Source organism: Suricata suricatta, chromosome 1, assembly GCF_006229205.1.
Source record: "Suricata suricatta isolate VVHF042 chromosome 1, meerkat_22Aug2017_6uvM2_HiC, whole genome shotgun sequence".
Lineage (NCBI taxonomy): Eukaryota > Metazoa > Chordata > Mammalia > Carnivora > Herpestidae > Suricata > Suricata suricatta.
In genome coordinates, this window is record NC_043700.1 from 1,492,342 (window position 1) to 1,507,081 (window position 14,740).

At 56.2% G+C, this 14,740-nt stretch overlaps 1 protein-coding gene across 2 annotated transcripts in view; it reads left to right on the plus strand.

Annotated features, from left to right (window-relative positions):
* Positions 1 to 593: 593 nt before the first annotated feature.
* Positions 594 to 14,740, plus strand: part of MYOM2 (myomesin 2) — a 67,293-nt gene continuing 53,146 nt past the window's right edge. The window contains exons 1-6 of one of the 2 annotated variants that reach the window (XM_029933669.1): positions 594 to 610; positions 5,904 to 6,022; positions 8,048 to 8,194; positions 9,942 to 10,080; positions 10,190 to 10,347; positions 11,450 to 11,542. In XM_029933669.1, coding sequence (XP_029789529.1) covers positions 5,916 to 6,022; positions 8,048 to 8,194; positions 9,942 to 10,080; positions 10,190 to 10,347; positions 11,450 to 11,542 — 644 coding nt within the window. In that variant the 5' untranslated portion in view covers positions 594 to 610; positions 5,904 to 5,915. Of the gene's footprint in view, positions 611 to 836; positions 915 to 5,903; positions 6,023 to 8,047; positions 8,195 to 9,941; positions 10,081 to 10,189; positions 10,348 to 11,449; positions 11,543 to 14,740 lie in introns of those variants that run through there. The other variant, XM_029933662.1, reaches the window with a different exon arrangement.

Genomic DNA, 14,740 nt, shown 5'->3' on the forward strand with positions numbered 1-14,740 from the left:
CGGCCGAAGGTCACACGGCCTCTGTGGTGAGCTGTGGGCCACAGCCACACACCCCCCCCTTGGTGATTCGTGCCAAGTTACAGCACATGACCATGACAGGCATGTGTTATTTATATTTGGACACATGCTGTGCAAAAAGATGGGCACGCTGCAGTTCTCTGGTTGTGAGATGCAGCACATGTCTGTGGTAATGACTATAAATAAGATGTAACTTGCCAACTAGGCATGCCTTCTCTCTCAGGAGGGCCATCCCTGCTAAATTAACCTCAGGATGAGAGCAGAGAAAGCTTGAGTCATTTCTGGAATAGACACAAAACAAATGCAAACACCCAAAGGGCACAGAGGCCGCCTTCCCTTCCTGGGGACAGAAGCACTTGAGTGCCCTGGGGAAAAATGGCAGTGTGCCACTGACGTTCAGGCTGTCCTCAGACTCCTCGGGAAGCAGCAGTCTGTGCCCCAGTGGACCTGCGCCTCCACAGGATCGAAAAGAAGCCTGAGAATTTCTGTGTAGAAGTTAGAAAGCGTCGGGGGAGCCAGGCGTGGACGGCCAGCCCTTCCCTCTTCTCCTGGTCGATCGCCCAGCGCCGCACCGACGCCTGGGAAGAGACAGGTGTGCTCTGTGGCTCAGGACAGACACTTTGCACTTTGTGATTTTAATTTTTTCCGACTCGAAGCCTTTTCCCTTTTAGATTGGGTGGATGACTTATGGTGCAGGTATTAGTTCAGGCGAGGCGGTCCCTGTGGCTATATATAGCGCCTCCCCGGGCCATAAATGGGAGGGAGGGCCGGGCCCTTGCAGGGAGAAATAGCCGTGCCTTCCTCAGCCAGAGGTGCGTCGTGGGCCAGCCGGCCGTCCCTCCTCCTCGCTGTCTCTCCTCTCTGTCCTCCTCCTCGCCGTTTTCTGTTCTCTCTGGGTGAGTCCCCTTTTCTCCTTTCCTTTTCTAACCTGGGGCTCTGGAAGAAGGAGTGGCGATGCCAAGGCCGGGGGCAGGTTCCGAGGTGGACCTGTTAAGGGGCGGGCAGGGCCAGCTGGGGCTCCGTCAGACAGACAGCGGACGGCTGGGCCCGCGCCCCGTCCTGCCCGGGCGAGACTCCTGCTTCCTCAGTCACGGTCGCGAGTGTTACCGTGTGCCACCCACTCAGGGCACCTGCCCCTGGACCCGGGCTTGGCCGCCTTTCCTGCCGGGCCCGGAGTCTGTGAGTGGAGCGTGAAGGAGTCTGTAGGGACAGGGCAGACTTGGGAAGCTGTGAACTAAAACGGGTGTTTTCCGGAGACAGGGAGGAAGCCGGGTCTTCAGCTGGCCCCGGACGCTGGTGTCTGGGGGCGGGGAAGGAGGCTGCCCCCCACCCCCGGGGTCCCAGGCTCACACGGTGGGATGCCAGCCTCCCAGGCTGCCTTCTCCGTGCTCTGTGAGGAGCTACGGTCCTGCAGAGTCTCTGGGCGCAGCACCCTCGACGGAGCTGCGTGTGTGCTCACGCCCATGGAGGTGCATCTGTGATGAGGGTGCTGGGGCCGCGGGCACAGAAGGAAGGGTCACCGTCCCATCTCCCAGGTCTCGGCCTCACTTTCCGGCACAAGTGACAGGCATCCAAGAGCAAGTGGAACAAAGATCATTTAAGTGAAGTTTTAAATAAACCAGGTCTGGGTTATGTTTGCAGCAAATTTACTGGAAACTAAGGCTGAATGAGAGGCCTTCGCCCGTGCAAAGCGCAGGAGACCCCGTGCGTCAAAGTTCACAGAGTTGAGATATTTCTGTAACTGTTGATTTGTTTGTAATTCTGTGGATTTGTGAAGAAACGGCAGCTGTCTCGGTTGCCGGAAAGTTCTCCTGTCCAGGAAGCTGCACATGATCTTGTCGCTCGATCGAATTGGATCCTGCTCTGGCATCAGGACAGAGGGACGCAGGGTCCTTGGAAGCCAGAGAGCCCCGGGGCTTGAGGACCGACCTCTACCACAGTGTCGTGGTTCTGAAAGATGATTCGGAGGAACGCTGGAGAAATCCAGCCACCAGACGTTAGACGTCAAACCGTATTAGATTTATACTGAGGATGATTTTAGGAGAGGTTTTTTGCTCAGTGGTCTGTTGATGCTAAGTCATTTGGAAAAAGCTTTGGGGAGAGTAGGCCCCAGCACGGATGAGGGTGATCAGACCGTGTCTCAGGGTCTGAGAGTCGAGTTACTTGGCGGCATCGGTCAGCTGTGGGTGCCAGCCAATCCTTTCTGTTCCTCTAGAAAAGCTTTCACTTGGTATGTCCCTTGACTTTGACATTTTTAGCTGCACAGTTTCTTTTACTAAATGGAAATAAATGCATTGTAGTTGAAATGTGTCCACAGGTTCAATTTCTTCTTGGTGGCATGAAAGGCGGGTTCCAAATTCCGTTGGCAGGAAGGGTTTAGGTCTAAGCATGTCACAGACACACGGGCTCCTGTACTTGAGGACAGGCTCGAGTTTCACTCTGGTGTCATAATTCCCAAACGTGTCAGAAGTGTTCCCTGAGTGGCGGGGATGGGGCGGGCAGGTGGGCTGGGCGCAGGGTCACAAGGACCAGGTGGGACGTCAGCTCCGTCTCCCAAGAACCAGTGACCCGGACAGATGATTTTCTCCATCTGATACTCAGTTTCCTCATAGGGAAGCCTGAGATTCACCCGGGACAGAATGACATCATCTGTGGCAAGTTGTGGAATCTCTCTGTGGTTTCAAATAAATGCCTTGCGACCCGAGGCTGTAGCCGTGAGCATGTGCTGAGCCTGCAGGGAGCACACTTCCAAGAGATCTCAGCATGCCTGGCCTGGGGTGGCAGGGACGACGGGGGAGGCTCTGAGAGTGAGGTCCACTGCGCAGGGAAGGGATCGAGCAGCCTGGACGTAGACGCGGGCTGCCTGGTGGTCCCGCCGCTCTGTCTGGGTCACCCAGGGGGTGGGGAGAAGCCAGCACAGGCAGGGGGAGCTGAGGCCACAGTGGCACAAGGTTCAGGTGTATGGAAGACGTGAGCTTGCCGTCCTCCCTGGAGCAAGGGGGGCTCTAAGACGGTCCCATCCTTGAAATGCAGCGGTTCTGTGCTTCAGGCGTGGCTGCCATGTGGCAGGTGCGCCACATGTTTGTGGAATGCAAAGTGGGTAGCAGTGAGGATAATCGCCTTTGCAGAGTCCTTGAAAGCTCCTGACTGCGATGGCCCTCTGCACAGCCTTTCATCAAGCAGGGAGAGAGAGTCAACGTGGGAACCAGTGAGCTGCAGTGCTCTCTTCCTGCCTCGGCCACGGCCGTCCTGGGTGGGGGGAAATGGCGACGGCAGGTCTACGAGCCAGAGCGAGGACCGCCGGAGCCGTGTGCACTTCAGTCCGGCTCCGTGTCGCTGATCCTTACAAAGTGTACGTACGATCCTCCAGTGGGAAGTGTTGAGGACGTCCAAGGCCATGTGGCGATGCAAATCGGTGATACGTTGGGTGCTGATGGTTCACGGAGCACTGGACCGGCCGTTGCGAGCGAGGCGAAGGGGGTGGTCGTCAGGCTGTGAGGGAAGCTGGTCTCATGAGCCTTTTCACACTGAGAACAAAAACACAGATCCCACCAGTGTGTTTCACCCTCTTCTGGGGTGCCGGCTGCCACCGTTTACACAGGTCAAGAAAGCGTATCGTCTCTCGTCCTCTGGGTCATTCTTGGGCTCCTCCCTTCACCGAGAAGGGCAAACACGTTTGATGTTCACTCAGCAGAAGCTTGGTAAGGACTGGGATGGGACGTGGCCACCTGGCATCGGGGCGCCTGCGGGCATCGACCTGGATTTCTGCCGTAGAATTTTCTGCCATCCTGCAGGAGTGGTGGGAGAAGCCTGAGCGTGTCCCTATCCCTGCTCTGACTCCGAGTGGGAGCTCTCTGCAGCCCCTGGTGGGCTCTGGACGCCGTCGGTGGAAGGCACGCCATTACAGGCAGGAAGCTTTTCTTGAGGATTCACCTCAATGAACTCGCAGGAGAATCCACTGAGATGCCATCAAGGACATTTCAGATGTTAAAGTGATACTATGCATTTCTTTCAGAGACCTTTTCCTACCCACAGTGTTCAGCTGAAGGCCAGTGACAGCACGCAGCAAGAACGTGGTGGGGACAGCTACCGAGTTTGGGTGTTGGAGATGTATGACAAGCATTCCACAGAATCCGATCGGAATCCCGGAGTTATCGCAGTGAGAAAGTCACGCACAGCCATGTCACCGTGCGGGCCTCAGGATCCAGACTCCGGCTACCAGATGTCAAACCTGTGGCCTTGGTCTCAGCACTTTAATACCTCTGTCGAAGCTGTTTTCACTGTGTTCTGTTAGACGCACGTTCTGTTGCATGTTTATAATCAGATCTGTTCTGTCCAACCCATGCCCGGCCCTCAGGAGGAGGGTCCACTGAAGTCAACTGGTTGACCAGTTGATTTTTAAGAGGAAACACCCATATTCCTGTAGCAGAGGGTCAGAGGCCCAGAAATAGAAGTCTGATGCCCTTTCAACATGCTTCTGGGGAATCCTTGCCCCTCGCTGGCATCTGGTCCCCTCCCCCCGTACAGTGGGGTTTGGATGATTAATCCCTAAGGACCTTCCCAAGCTCTATGATTCTGCGATTTTAGGGGATCACAGTCGACAGGGGATCGATCACGAGGAGTGCGCTTGGAGGGTTCATAACATCCGTGCAAAGGTCTGGACGGTGGCGGAGGTGAGGCTGTTCCACCCCAGAGCCTCACCTGTTGTTGCGCCTCCTGCCTCTGTCCCTGTGGTCCCTGGCACTGCGGCTTGGGGCCCTGCCTCCAAGTTCCTTCTCCAAACTGGGGCAGATTACTTTAAACACAAAGGACCAAAGTGGGGCTCAGATCGGGAACTCCTTTGCCCCTCTATTTGGGAAGCTAGTGATTACCGAGGTTTAGGAATACTGTGTGTTTCCACTCCAGAGGGAGTCAGACAGGCCAGGGAGAAATGGCACTCTGTTTATTGTGGTGGGGGTGTGGTGCAGGTGGCCCCGCGGCCAGGGCCAGCACTGCTGCAGACTCCCAGACCCCACCCCGCAGCAGGTCGGATCTGTCACCTCGCGTTTCTGGAGAAGGCAACCAAGATGTGCTCGCCCGCCCACGTCCCCCAGGCTTCCGTGCTGAGCTCAGCCCTGCTGCTGCCCGCCCCGGCCGGGGGCCTCCACACGTACCCCGTGGGATGGGATTTATCTGGACAGCATCCTGGAGATGAATTCCCTCTTCAGGTCTCCTTTCGAGCTGCAGAGGCCCCTGGAGGATCCAAAAGCCCCATATGTGGTTACAGTCTTTCCAGAGTGATTTCTGGTTATGTCTCTTCAAGCATCGCGCCTCCTACCTGTGCTCATGGGATGTCCTGCTCTCCGCCCCATGTCCATCTGTCACCCTGCCCATCTGTCAAGGCTCTTCTCAAATGCCACCTACTTCAGGGGACCGCATGTGGCTGCCCTCTCTGTTGCATGTGCCCCCCTCACTTCCTGGAGCGTTCGTATCTCTCTCTGCTCTTATCTTGTATCCTAAGTGTTTGTTTACTTCTCTAATCTGTGTTTTACCTATTTTTAACCTTATCACTCACATTGCCTTTCACGTCGCCTTGGATAAACGGGGTATTCTATAAACATTTGGTGAGCTCACAATGAAAAGAAACTTACAGTCCAATCTTCCTTCTAGTTTCCATAGAACCAAACAAAAAATGGCATCGGATCCCAGGGGACCTGATAGGTGTCTGGACTCTGGCCCCGGCGTATTTTCACTTATATACACTTTCTTCCATGCCTCCCTCTCCCGAAGGGGTTTTAGTAACTGACGTTGATTCCCCCTTGGGGACAACTCAGTGTGCTCGTGCAGACGGGCAGGACCGCATGTGGGAAGGAGCTCAGCGCTGCCCGCCACCCCCTTACTCGCAGGTGCCCGCAGAGATGTCACTCACCGCGGTGCCCTTCTACCAGAGGCGACACAAACACTACGACCAGGCGTACCGCAATGTCCAAACGAGGTACCTTCTGGATGAGTACGCTGTCAAAAAGTAAGTTGAAATTCCGCCGTTAGACCGGGAGGGGTGCGGCCGGGGCTCTGGCGTTCAGTCCCTGTAGTTGGACAGGAGCACGGGGAGGCTCAGAGACGGCAGGCCCCTGAGGCCCACGCCCAGTGCCCAGGGGATGTCTGGCTCTCCTGGCCGCACTGTAAGCTCCGGGTGGTGCCCCACCGGGTTCCTGGCAGATGCTGGCGGGTCCTGGAAGGTCCTGGAAGATCCTGGTAGACCGGCTCTGAGCCCCTAGTTCAGATGATGAACATAGAGACGTTTTAGTAAGTGCTCCTTGACTTTGCTCTTCTTACACATCTCCCAGAACTAGGATCTAGAAGGACACTAAGGGGCACCTCATGGCTCAGTTGGTTGAGTGTCTGATTCTTTTTTTTTCCAATGTTTATTTGTTTTGAGAGAGAGACAGAGCGTGACCAGGAGAGGGGCAGAGAGAGAGGCGAGACACAGAATCTGAAGCAGCTCCAGGCTCTGAGCTGTCAGCACAGGGCCTGACGCAGGGCTGCAAATAGTGAACCTCCAGGGCCTGCTTAACGGACTGAGCCACCCTGGTGCCACAAATGTCTGATTCTTGATTTTGGCTCATGTCATGATCTCACAGTTTGTGAGATCGAGCCCTGCATTGGGCTCTGCGCTGATAGTGCGGAGCCTGCTTGGGATTCTGTCTCCCTCTCGCTTTTCCTCGGCAGCTCGCTGTCTTGCTCTCAAAAACAAAACAAAACAAAACAAAACAAAACAAAACAAAACAGCAAAAAAACCCCTCAAAACCAAAAACCAAGCCTGTCAGCACAGCAAACAGTGATGAGAAGGGCAAGGGGAAGAACATGGGGGGAAAGCTCAAGGGGGCAGAGTAAAGGTCACGTGGAGGCTGGTGCCAATAATTTTGCTACAATAATAATACACATATCAGGACAGGGACTTTATCCAGTGCCTGAAAGGCTGGCGTCAAGCTGCAGATCCCACTGTGTGTGTGGCCAGCGTCCTCGGGGCCCGAGGCACGCGCCGGTCCACAGAGCCCGGGACTGCCATGGGCCAGCCAGGCAGACGGCCATGCCGAAGGACAGACAGACACCACCACCCATATTTAGACATGCCTATGGCTCCGTGTCCTGCTGCCACCCTGGGTACTAACAGCCACAGCTCCCGGCAGCCCCGAGGGCCTCAGATCCCGGGAGATATATATAAATAATTGTGGCGTCAGGCCAAGGGCGCGCAGAAGGCACTGGCTGGCACCGATGGAAAATGGCAAGGGTGACAGGCCGGCTCACCCGTGCGCCCCTCTGAGGATGAGCGAGTGCAGACGGGGCAGGGGTGCCAATCACTGCGTGCGTGCACGCCTGTGCGTGTGTTCGCTGTGAGCCCCCCACACCGTTTGTGTCTGCACACACGTGCGTGTGCCGTCACTCCCGCGTGCCGCGTGCCTTGCGGTGTGCCCAAGAGAGGTGGCGTGTCTGTTATGATAACTTTGTGTACTTTTTAAATTTGATTTTTCACTATTTCTTTAGCATTGTTTGAAAATGGTCTTAAATATTTATTTATTTTTGAAAGAGACAGAGATAAGGTGCAAGTGGGGAAGGAGCAAAGAGAGAGGAAGACACAGAATCCAAAGCAGGATCCAGGCTCTGAGCTGTCAGCACAGAGCCCGATGGGGGGCTCAACCCCAGGATCCTTGAGATCATGACCTGAGCTGAAGTTCAAAGCGTAACCAACTGAGCCCCCCAAGTGCTCCTTCTTTTAGCATTAAAAAAATTAATTAAATTCAAGTTAGTTAGCATACAGAGGAGTGTTGGCTTCAGGAGCAGAACCCAGAGGCTCATCACTTACATGGGACCCCCAGTGCCCATCCCCCACCTCCCCGCCAGCAGCCCTCACTTTGTCACGGGGCGAGGAGCCTCCGACGGCGTGCCGCCCGCTCAGTTTTATCTCCTGTCTCCTTCCCGCCCGTGTGTCTGTGGCGCGGCCCCGCCCGCCCTCTAACGGCGGGTCTCGGATTCCTCCGCGCTCACCAAGGCGCACGACCACCCAGTCGTCCGCCCAGAAGTCGCCCTCCCAGAGGGCTTCCAGCCAGGCGTCGTTCGGAGGGACGACCACGTGCAGCATCTGTGCGAAGAGGGTGAGCACCGAGCTGGAGGAGGAGGAGCAGGACAAGAAGAGAAGGTAACCACGCCCCACCCCCAGACCGCCTGCCGAGTCCTGCGGCTGCGCAGGCCCGCGGCGTCACGGTGCCTGGGGTGGGCTGGACCGGGACGGCCTGAAGGCCCAGCGGGGGCCAGTGACCAGGCGGTGGCCAGAAGCACACCCGAGAGGGCCTGCAAGGTCACCCGTGCTTCTTTTTAACTTACTTACTTATTTATTTTATTTTTAAATAATTTTTTAACGTTTATTTTTGAGAGAGAGACCGAGAGACCGAGCTTGAGCAGGGGAGGGGCAGAGAGAGGGAGACACAGACCTGAAGCAGCTCCAGGCGCCGAGCTGTCCGCACAGAGCCTGACGTGGGGCTCGAACCCACGAACGTGAGAAGCCAGAGGCTTAACCAACTGAACCACCCAGGTGCCCCCGGGTCACCCTTGCTTCTAACAAAAGCGCTAAGTCCCGCCCCCCACTTGCCCTCTGCGTCACCCAACGTCCAATCAGATGTCAGTGAATCCTAACAGGGTAAGGGTTGCAGAAGAGGGAACCGAGCGGACAGGGCCGGGCCGCGTGTGCCTGGCCGCCGGGCCCCTGCGTCCGACCCCTGTCGCCGGCCCACGCAGGCGGATTCTCACGGTCAGTCCCCACCACCTGGCGTGTGAAGCCGATGTCAGAGTTCGGCGACAGCCTCCTGAGGCGGCGGAGCAGAGCGGTGGCTGGCGGGCTCCGCAAGGTGATCTCCCCGCGGGGCCGGCGGGGCAGCGTCCGGAAGGTCCTGCAAACGGCCGTGCCCTGCGTGTCAGCGCCCTCGGCTCGTGGGGGAAAATGTCACCAGAGTGAGGCGGATTAATAGGGACGTCAGTCTTAAAATTATTTCCAGGTCACCGAGAGACAGGTGGCGGTCTGACGAACACTTAGGCGTCAGGAGGGCTTTGCGAGCTCCCTGCTCGTTTCCCTCACGCCTCCCTCCTCTTTCTAGATTTTCTCTGTGTCTCTCACACACGGGAAACCTGAAAGAAGGATGAGATTTTGGTGAACAGGTTTCATTTTTGATGAATTTCATCATTGAAAGATCTGTGGAATAAAAATGTAAAAACAAGGGCTGAAGAGATTAGCCCTGATTTTTAATCTTTTAAATGCCTCACGGGAATTTTGCCTCATGGACTTTATTATACAGTAAGGATTTCTTTTGTAAGCGAATCACGTCAAAACGTGCACATAAATAGGGGCACCTGGGTCGCTCCGTTGGTTAAGCATCTGCTTAGGCTCAGGTCATGATCTCATGGTCCGAGGGTTCGGGCCCCACATCGGGCTCTGTGCTGACAGCTCAGCGAAGTCGGACGCTTCACCGACTGGGCCCCTCAGGTGCCCCGACGTGTCCCTGTTTTGAAGGGATCTCAGATTCTGGGACCGCGTCTGTACCCGCCATTTGTGCACCCCGATCCTCGCGTGTCACCAAGTCCTTCCTACGCCCGTGTTTCGCTGCCGCCCCGACCACGTGGCTGCGCACAGTGCGCCTGGAAAGGCAGCGCCGGCGTGCGCGCCTCTCGGTGCAGGAGCGCGATGGGCGTGTCCCCGAACTGCCTTCCGTCTGCATCAGGCGTGCCCTCGTCACTGCTCTCTGTGCGGTCCGCTCACGAAAGAGACGGCCGCAGGCAGACGCAGCGTCTGCCCAGCCCGCTTCGGCGCCTGGGGAGCGCGTGTCTGGAGCGCAGGCCTGCCCTGGCCACAGGCCCTTTGCGCGGTGTCCTGAGGATGATCCCTCCTCCTGCAGGTTCGAGTCCGTGGTGGCTGCTTATGGAGAAGCCAAGCGGCAGCGCTTCCTCCGGGAGCTGGCGGACGCGGAGGAGAGCGTGCACCTGGCGCGCGTGCAGGCGCAGGACAAGCTGGACAGATACGCCATCCAGCAGATGGTAGGGGCCGTCGGCGTCCCCTGGGGGGCTGTCCCTAGGCGTCGAGCGCCGTGGGCAGGGACGCGCCCCCTTCCCGCAGGTGCGCTCACCGACCTTGTCCCCGGGACAGGTGGAGGACAAGCTGGCCGGGGAGAGGCACTCGTACGTGGAGCGGATGCGCAGGGCCCCCGAGATCCTGGTGCGCCTGCGGTCGCACACCGTGTGGGAGAGGATGTCCGTGAAGCTGTGTTTCACCGTGCAAGGCTTTCCGACCCCCGTGGTGCAGTGGTGAGCGCTCTTCCCTTTCCGGCCCCGGGGCCGCTGGCCTGCTCTTGCTCTTTTTTTTCAAATTAATTTTTTAATGTTTGTTTATTTTTGAGAAGAGAGCGTGAGGGGGGGGAGGGGCAGAGAGCGAGCGACAGAGAAACCTAGGCACGGGGGTCAATCAAACGAACTGTGAGATCATGACCTTCTGGCGAGGGTCTGGTAAGAGGGGGCCCGCCTGTCGGGTGGAGAGCCACACGAAGGAAGCACACCGCACAGCCCCCTTCCACGGACCACCTTGTGCCAGACTCCCCGGGAAATGTATTCATAAAATCTCCCAGGACTCCCGTGATGGACTCCCCGGCAGTACTTTTGTTAGTGCCGCTGACTTAGCTGCGTTTCCCAGGGTTTTCGCTCACGAGAAACACAGGATGGCCTGTGCGCTCCCTGGCGGCTCCGCCTCTAACTGTGGGAAGGCTCCCCGAAGGAGGCGGGGGCGGCGCGGCTGTGGTGGACCGGCCCTGCGCTGCCGAGCTGGTTCTCCAGGCCCCACTTGGTGGAAGTGACAATAACTTTCCCGAAGGTTGTAGGTTGCTGCGAAAACCATAAGCATTTTACTCATGCCTTGGATTGGGGCGCTCAGCCTGGATCAGAAAAATGGAGCCCACTTGACTGTTGGGTAGGGGAGGCTGGGACCCACCGAGTCAGGATCTCAGAGAGACAAGGTCCTGCTGTCCCGTGTGGGGCGAGGAGGCTCCAGTGGGGTCTGATCTCGTGGAATTCTCTGGAGAGGCTGGCCTGGGCCCCAGCAAACACTGGCAACATTTTTCTGTCACGGAAGGATTTTTTCCTGAATTCCTGACAAAGTCCAAGGAGCCCTCCGGCACTCTCGGTCATAAGTTGAGGATTGCCCAGATGGGCTGAATCCAGTAAGAGCTGCTCTCTCCTAGGCGGACGGACAGACACGGGCCCTAGACCCCTCTCCAGCTGCTCCACTGGGCCCAGCGGCTCTGCGTGAGGCTGGCACAGGCGGGGAGCAGTGCACCAAGGGGCCACAAGGAAGGCTGGGACTTAATGCCGAAGTCCATTCTGCCTTCGCGCTAAAATAAATGTTTCCCTCGTTTAGGTATAAAAATGGCAGTTTGATCTGCCAAGCAGGAGAGCCAGGGAAGTACAGAATCGAGAGCAAGTACGGCGTGCACACTCTGGAGATCAACAGGTAAGGTCTCGGCCGGCCTGGCTGCGGGCCCTGGGACACCTGCTCCAAATAATCGTGCTTCTCCTGCAGGAGGGAAACCGAATATGAAGCCAGGCCAGGTTGCACCGCACTGCTGTGAGTTCCATGAGCTCTCTGTGGTGTTTCTGAGTTAAGCTGTGGTAGAAGCTTGTTATCCTTGGTGTTAGTGGCTTAAGATGCAGACACTCAGGTGGAAAGGTAACGGTGGATGCAGGCAGTTCCTCCACAGCTGCCCCGCCCTGGGGCTGCATCTCCTCCCGGGGTGAGGAGCCTCTAAACCCAGGCTCCTCAAGGAAATGCAACTTTCATATTTTTTCTTGTAAATTGAAAAAAATGTAGGACACAGATAAGTAAAAGAAAAAAAATCATATTTCCACAGCTGGCATAAGCTTTTTGCTGGATGGATAGCATTTCATTGTGTATACCCCGTTTTCATTTTCCAATTATACAATCCACCTTTTCTCACAGTGTATCATGACATTTTCCTGTGGCTCAGCTGTGGATTTCTCAAATAATGGGGCTACCCGATGCCCTGTAGTTCACACATCCCTGCTCGTGTGGGGGCCAGAGAGCTGGACTCAGATCCCCATCTACCACTGACCTTGTGGCTTTGGATGGATCATTAATGCTTCCTGGATTATAATACTTTTATCTGAAAATAATTATCAAGAGATGGATGATAAAAATTTTATCTTCTCTGTTAGCTTCGTGGGCCTTCTGTGAGAACCAAATAACAACATCTACGTTTACATACATAATATAAACATGTGGTGAGTGTGTGTGTGTGTCGTAATCCAGGGAAAGAGAAGGGATCTTAATATAAAGGTGAAAACCAGTAAGACGTTAGAATATATAACTTTACTGGTTTTATTATTCCCACCCTGTTCAGCAACCACATCATACTTAGATTCAGTTTACTTGGAGGTAGAGTAATCGCCAGTAAAAGAATCCTGGGTAAAATAGCTCCAATGAAATAATTCCCAGGATGACTCTGGAAGCCAGCAGTGAGTACAATGTCACCTTTACGGGCACCGTCTTCTGGATGCAGTTCTTCCACCGAGGGGATTCTCTTCTGTTTTAGTAAAAGCTTTTGTACCTTGGTTCCGTTAAAGAGAAGGTGATTCTGAGGGTGCCCTGCCTGGTGACCTGTGGGTGGAGCCCAGGCCCCCACCCCGAAGGGCAGTGGGGCTGCCCCCCGGAGCAACTGGGGGCACGGAGGGACACCGCTATGAGGAAGCGTCAGGTTCTGCCAGACCCACCTCACAGGCTCCATGCTGAAGGCGGGCCAGGCGATCGGCTCACCTCGGGGGCGGGGGGTGGGGGGGGGCGGTGAGGATCCTGGTCAGACCCGGAGCTGGGGCTCCCTGAGCGGACTGAGCAGGTGTCCTGTGCATGAGGACGAGATCCAAGGTTGAGGTTTGGTAGAGCCAGAACCTGGTTGATCCACGAGGGACTTCACCAGCTCCCCCTCCTACCCAGTGGGATGTCAGTTTTACCTCCTTTCGTTGCTTCCCTTCCTCACCCTCACTCTCACCCTCTGCCTCCTGCCTGTTTTCTCCCTGCCTGTCTCCCAACTCCGGCTTTGGGTGAGCCCAGGCTTGGGCCCGCACTCCCAGGACTGCACTGCACCGGGCACCGGCTGGCCGGTGCTCCAGGCTCCGTGTCCCCCACCTCCTCACGTGACACTGTCTTCCTCTTCAGTCACATGTAGCCTTGCATGAGCCTCTCGAGGCCTGGAAGGTTCCCCATCACCAGAACTGCCCCTCCCTCCACCTACAGATTCCTTAGAACGGGTGTTAGAAGGCTATAATGAACATGAAAGATTTCAACAAGTCATTACCATTTTTCCAGGTAAATCTGAGGCTCTTTCAGAAAGTTGGAGGTTCTGGCCTTATGGGCCTCCTGTGCTGTTTATTGATAACCTACTGTGTGCCAGGCGCCGGTCCAGATGCTGAGATACAGGACAAACACTGAGGTCCTCATCTTTGAGGTCTTACGTTCTGGCATAAGGAGATGAACCGTAAGCGTAATGAGAAAGTGAATTATATAGTAATTCAGGAGGCCATGGTGCTGGGCATGGAGGATGGGGGTCTGTTGGGGTGGGCTGGGGTTAAGTGGGACGGTCAGGCCAGCCCTCACTGAGAAGACATCTGAGCGAGGCTTGCAGGAGATGGAGGATGGGACAAATGGGGGGTTGAGCCACGAGGGTCCCGAAGGGGCAGCTCCAGCAGGGCCTCTGAGGGGCGGCGTCCCAGCCCTTGGGCTGGGCTGGTCGGCACTGGCAAGGGACAGGCAGTCAGAGATTAGCCGGGTCTGTGCGGGTCACAGGGACGCTGTGGCCATGGCAAGGACTTTGAGGGAGGCAGTGGAAAATCTGACCTGTGTTGTGAACGGCTCCGAAGCCCGGCTCTCAGCAGAAGGCAGGGCTGGGTGCTGGTGGCCGTGCGGTGGCTGGCGAGAGGGGCGTGGGCTCCATGCGGTTCTGGAGGGAGGCCCACCGGAAGGGTGGCGGATCGGAAGCGGCGCTGGTGGGGAGATGAGCAGGCTGAAGGCGGGGTGACAGGCATCCAGGCACAAGCACGCACTGAGGGCCGGGGTCTCCGCCAGCGGCGTCGGAACGCCCTGGCCCCTTGCTGCAATTTTCAGAGAATAGTTTCCTCTCCTTTGGTTTCCAAGACTCGTGGAAATTTTGGTAAATGGAGAGCCAGGCTGTGTAGACGGAGGACGTTTATCCCTTGCTTGGGGAGGGCACGTGTGTGTTCGGGACACGTCTTCTGTACCCTGGGGGGTGCAGCGGTCGCCAAGGCCAGGACGGCCAGGCCCGTGTTGCGGCCAGCTTGCCTCCCAGCTCCGTGGTGGGAACAGTTTTTAAAGGTTTTTTATGTTTGTTCATTTTTGAGAAACAGAGTGCAAGCAGGGGAGGGGCAGAGAGAGAGGGAGACACAGAATCCGAAGCAGGCTCCAGGCCCTGAGCTGTCAGCACAGAGCCCGATGCGAGGCTCGAACCCCCAAACTGTGAGCTCATGGCTTGAGCCGAAGTTGGATGCTTGACCCACTGAGCCACCAGGTTCCCCAACATTTAAAAAAGGAAAGAACCACTTCCCATTCTCAAGTATGAAGCTTTAAAAATTTTTTAAATAATTTTTTTTAATGTTTTATTTATTTTTGATACAGAGAGAG